Source organism: Solanum stenotomum, chromosome 7 (genome assembly GCF_019186545.1).
Source record: "Solanum stenotomum isolate F172 chromosome 7, ASM1918654v1, whole genome shotgun sequence".
Taxonomy (NCBI): domain Eukaryota; kingdom Viridiplantae; phylum Streptophyta; class Magnoliopsida; order Solanales; family Solanaceae; genus Solanum; species Solanum stenotomum.
The window spans coordinates 54,762,109-54,767,427 of record NC_064288.1 but is presented as its reverse complement, the minus strand read 5'-3'; the positions used below and the strand labels follow the sequence as shown (position 1 = coordinate 54,767,427).

The window sequence follows — 5,319 nt, the reverse complement described above, 5'->3', positions numbered from 1 at the left end:
CAACAGTGCACCCATGAAAAGTATATGAGTGTTCTTGTTTTGTTGGTACAAGGTAGGGGAACCACTTGCAAGACCAAGGTTCGAATCTAGCTAAAGTGTTATTTCATTATTTTTATATTAAAATTTTACTTAGAGATCATATTTGATGCACCCAAAATCTTTAAATTCTGGATTCACATTTGGGGAGCTTACATGCGTTGCAAATATATTATTAAGTAATTAAAAATATGTTGTGTTTTAATTCTTTAAATTTAATTTTAGATGAGATTATCACAGACTTCAACAACCCCTAAAAGAAGATAAAGCTTTAATTAATTAGAATTATCATGAATATATTTGATATCTTTTTTCGATAGTAAGGAGCATATTTAAACTATCGTTGATTATATTATACATGAATATATTTCTGAGTATAAATTAAAGAAATAGATATGATATGGCTGATAATATGAATTTAATGGCTCAACTTGCGATTATATGATCCTAAATACATTTTATGTTTATGTCCAAAATAAATATAAGTTATTGTCGTAAAAACTTAAAATTTCATCCGTTACTTATCCTCTCTTATACGGACATCAATTGTTTGAACTTTTGATCCTTCGCTCAAAAGACTTTATTTTAGATAAAATCGTCTTTTCATCGGTTCTCTTAAATTATTATATCTTATTATAATATTATATATTACATATTGATGTTAATAAACATAATATACTCATTGAATAGGTAGAAGCCTTAATGTGGATAAAAAGTACTCCGTCAGTTCATTTTTACTTTATCACAATTTGATTTGATACACATATTAAGAAAATAATTAATAATATAGGTATTCTACCAAATTATTTCCTATTAAATAAAGTCTTGAAAAATGATTTAGAAAATAAATATTTAATGCTAACGGTAAAACATGTAAAAAAAAATTAGTCTTTTCTTGATATATCAAAAGTGACAAGTAAAAATGAATATTTATTTTAGGAATAATTGACAAGTAAAAGAGTACGGATGGAGTATGTGACGTCCAACTTAAGATTAGAAGTCCACATCGGCAAAATACAAGAAAGATATTGGTATATATGTAAGCATACCTTTCCAATTAGTGACACATTTTAAAATCTTGCAGGCCTAGGCCCAAAGCTGACAATATTACTAGTGGGCTGGACCGTTACAAAGTAATTAAAAGATAATAGTAAGGTAGGAGTTCTAACGTTATAAAGAGTAAATTTTAGGTTTAACAAACAGAAAAATCATATTTGTATGCTATAGTTATAGTTTGCATAATTGAGTTCCATAACAAATTTTATGTTTGCTATGGAGCATCAGATTTGTATTCCATAACAAATTACCTGAGGTCTATCTTAGAAAAACAAGTGGCACCCTGAAGTTGATAAAAAAGATCATCAATTCTCGGAAGAGGATACTTATTCTTGATAGTAACCTTGTTCAACTGACGGTAATCTATACATATTATAAGAGAACCATCTTTCTTCCTTACAAATAAGACCGGAGCGCCCAAGGTGAGACACTTGGTCGAATGAAACCTTTTTCAGAATGGTCTTTCAACTGCTCTTTTAACTCTTTCAACTCAGCTAGAGCCATTCTATATGGCAGAATAGAAATAGGATGAGTATCGGGAAGAATATCTATACCAAAGCCTATTTCTCTCTCAGGAGGGACTCCGGGAAGATCATTTGGAAACTCACTCTCAACTAGAATTGACTGAATATGTGGTGTCTCAACACTAGAGTCATTAACTCGGACTAAGTGATAGATGCACCCCTTGGAAACTAACTTTCTCGCCTTAAAGTACGAAATAAAATGACCCTTAGACACTGTTGAATTTTCTTTGAAGTACGAAAAAAAACTAGCTTTCTCGCCATAATATTTGCAAAAGACGTTTCAAAGGACTCTAAAGAACTCTTAAGACTTGACTCTTAACTCTACCATGAATTTGAATTATGAATTCAAGATGATGATTCATGTTATGACTGATTTCTAGATGTTTAGAAGTAGTGTAGAGTAGATAGAATCAAAAGGCAGTAAAGGTACCCTTTGAAAGAACTCAGACGAGCTAAGCGACGGAGAACGGGTTGGGACAAGCAACCCTGGTGCAGGGCGCCATCCCCTGTACTACATAGCATCTCTGCTGGACCAATGGTGAGGCGATGCTCTAGCCTTTGCCTAGAAAACCCTGACAAATTTCTTTCTCTTTTTCTGATCCTAACTCACCTAGGATCGAATGGTTTCTTCCCCACTCACTTAGATTCGAATAACCAACATATGTACACGATAATCTACTCAAAACAACGTTCAAATTACTAATACTCATCTCAAGAATTCATCAAAACTCCAACAATCAAGATTACAAATGAAATTTCAAGAAAACTCATCAAGAACTCAAATCCTTCAACCTCAAGAATGAAAGCGCATTAAAATAGCATGATTGGCATGTGGTTTAACAAACCCAACACTATGAGAACTTACATATCTCTTAGGGATCAAATCCTTAGAGAAACAACCCTCGATTCGCAAGAAATCTTGATGAATGCCTTGAACCTTTCCCTCTTTTCTCCTCTTTTCTCTTCTTGAACTTTCTTCTTAAATCATAAGTGTATTTTGGGATAATGATAACTGACCCAAATCAGATTTGACCCCAAAATATTATTAATTTTGTTTTAATCTGATTAGGTAAAGAAAATACTAAAATACCCCTCATAATTTCGGGTAACTTTCCTTTCTGGAAAGACTGACTTCAAATGGGAATATCTTCTTCATACGAGCTCGAAATGTAACAAATTCAGAGGAGTTGGGATTCTGGCTGGTTATTATGTTCACCATCATTTGAACCACTTACAACTGATGAAAACTCCAACGATCTCAATGTTGATGCGTCCGTTGTTGCTGTTGCTAGTCCAAAAGCTTCAACATTGGGCCTTTTTGCCCGAATCACATATGTTCCTTCCCCAGCATTCAACATGCTTCCCCTCTTTCTAGGTGGAGAATTGACTGAGTGGATGGGGGCGCTAATCCCATAAACCCCTAAGATCTCAGTGTCAACAGTTTGTGTAGCCTCCTTGCAAAGACAAGGAGGGGAAGGGGCAGGGAAAGATGGAGGGTGAGATTGGAGAGGGGGAGGAGGAGGGGGGACATTCTTAGCATGAGAGTTGGCCATTAGGAGAGAGCAAAAAAAAAAAAAATAGAGAAAGGAAATGAAAGAGAGAAATGGGAATTTGGTGAAATAAAAGACTTAGAGAAGGATTATATATAGTGTGAAAGGTAGAGAAAAACTTAACATTTGAATTTTTCACCTCCTACCAATAGTGTCGGTTCACAAAGGGCTTTTATGGAATGATCATGTCTAGTTTTATGTATATATGTTGATCACATCTTTAATTTATTTTCTCATGAGATTTGTTTAATTTAATTTCTTACTTCCTAATTAAAACTTTATGTTTTCTTTGAAAATGTTGAAGTGTGTGACAATGTCATTTATATTATGTTTGATTGATTAAATAGCACATATTTTTAATTAATTACTTACTAATGTTTTCAACTCGCACATTTCTCACATGTGGTCTGATTCGTTTTGGAGATAGAAAGATATCAACATAGTTATAAATTGCACTATCTTATTTTAATGCTTAAGATATTAGGGAAAATACATTTTTTATTTTATTTAATTATATCTTCAACATGTTTGCCTTTTCATCTCGGCCTAATTTCCTATTATATGGGTCAAACACTTGGAAATAATTGGTGGGGGTGAGACTTGAAATCAGGATTAGAACTGCCTATGATGATGAATGTTGAAGTATCTAACCATCTCATTTAAAAAATTTTAAGTCATAGAGAAGCACATGACTTACGGTTCCTTACATTCTGACCTCATTTTTATCATGGCCCAAACACATGAAAATTCTTTTTTAATGAATAGCGACAGTTCGACTCGAACCCTAGACTAGTATAATATATTTTGATACAATGTTGAAGTGGATGACCATATGATTTAAAAATTTTATATATTAGAGTAAAACTGAATTATATTTTCAATACACCCTCACCTCTCGACCTAAATTCTTTCTTATGAGCCAAACACGTGGAAATAATTGATGGAGGCAAGACTTGATAAACTCTGGACTAATACTACCTACTATAATACAATATTGAAGTATATGACCATCTCATTTTGTGATATCTTTGATATACGTACACATACGCTCACTCAAGTCCTGACTTAATTTTTGTTCATGGGTCAAACACATGAATATTCTTGTTTAGTAATGGCGGTGGTGTGATGGTGACACTCGAACCTTAGACCAGTATTGCTTACTTTGATATATACCATATTGAAGTGTGTATCTATCACATTTAAAAAATTTAAGCTATTAGAGATAATATATTTTTATTTATTTCTTAAACTTTGTGTCTAGTCAACGTAGTTTCTGACTTGTTCACTTGATATAGGTTCCAGTTGACATGGTTGTAAATACAACATTGGTTGCTCTGGCAAAACATGGAAATTTGCAAAATCCACAACTAAATGTTTATCATGTGGCATCATCATCTATAAATCCTCTCTCATTTTCTCAAATTTTTTACTCTTACTATGATTTTTTCAAATTATTTCCTTTTGTTAATTTAAAAGGAGATAAATTTGAGGTTAAAAAAATAAGATTTTTTGACAAAATATCAGATTTTTGAAAATTATATTTGGGAGGTATTATCCAGGCAGCATGATGTACAAGATGGAAAAGAGCTTACAAAGATTCCAATACGTTTAATTAAAAAGAAGGTGGAATATTTGAAGAATTTCAGCAAACTTTATGAACCCTACTTGTTCTACAAAGGCTGGTACGTGTGATATTTAGTTTATCATTTTTGAATTTATAATATTTATGACACGATCAATACATGACTCTGATATTTCCTAAATGAAATGTTTTATAGTGACATAAATGAATTAAGACAAAAAGAATATGTCATTACTAAAATATCATGAGAAATGGATGTGTAATTGCTAAAAAATTATCTTTTTAACTTTTACTCGATGTTCAATATTCGTATTAAGACCTGATTATTCCATAAATAATTTTTTTTTCTTTTGCTAGGTTTGACAATGGCAATGTACGAAGGCTAATGGGAGACATGTCTGAAGAAGATTATTCAAGATTATATTTCATTTATGATTGTAATATTATTGCGTGTACTTTTTTGTTGTTTAATAAAAAAAGATTGTTTGTCACTGATTCCTATTTTATTCTGTAGGATTAGTTTAGATTTTATTTTTCTGAGAGTATAATGCTATTTCATTCTAGGGTTTGA

General features: G+C 32.0%; 1 protein-coding gene across 1 annotated transcript in view; it reads left to right on the top strand.

The window, feature by feature from the left end:
* The window catches only part of LOC125871188 (fatty acyl-CoA reductase 2, chloroplastic-like), a 13,072-nt gene extending 8,095 nt beyond the window's left edge, over positions 1 to 4,977 (top strand). Inside the window, exon 8 of the mRNA XM_049551784.1 lies at positions 4,790 to 4,977. Within this exon, the coding sequence (XP_049407741.1) occupies positions 4,790 to 4,858 (69 nt within the window). The 3' untranslated portion in view covers positions 4,859 to 4,977. The remainder of the gene's footprint in view (positions 1 to 4,789) is intronic.
* The last annotated feature ends 342 nt before the right edge of the window (positions 4,978 to 5,319 follow it).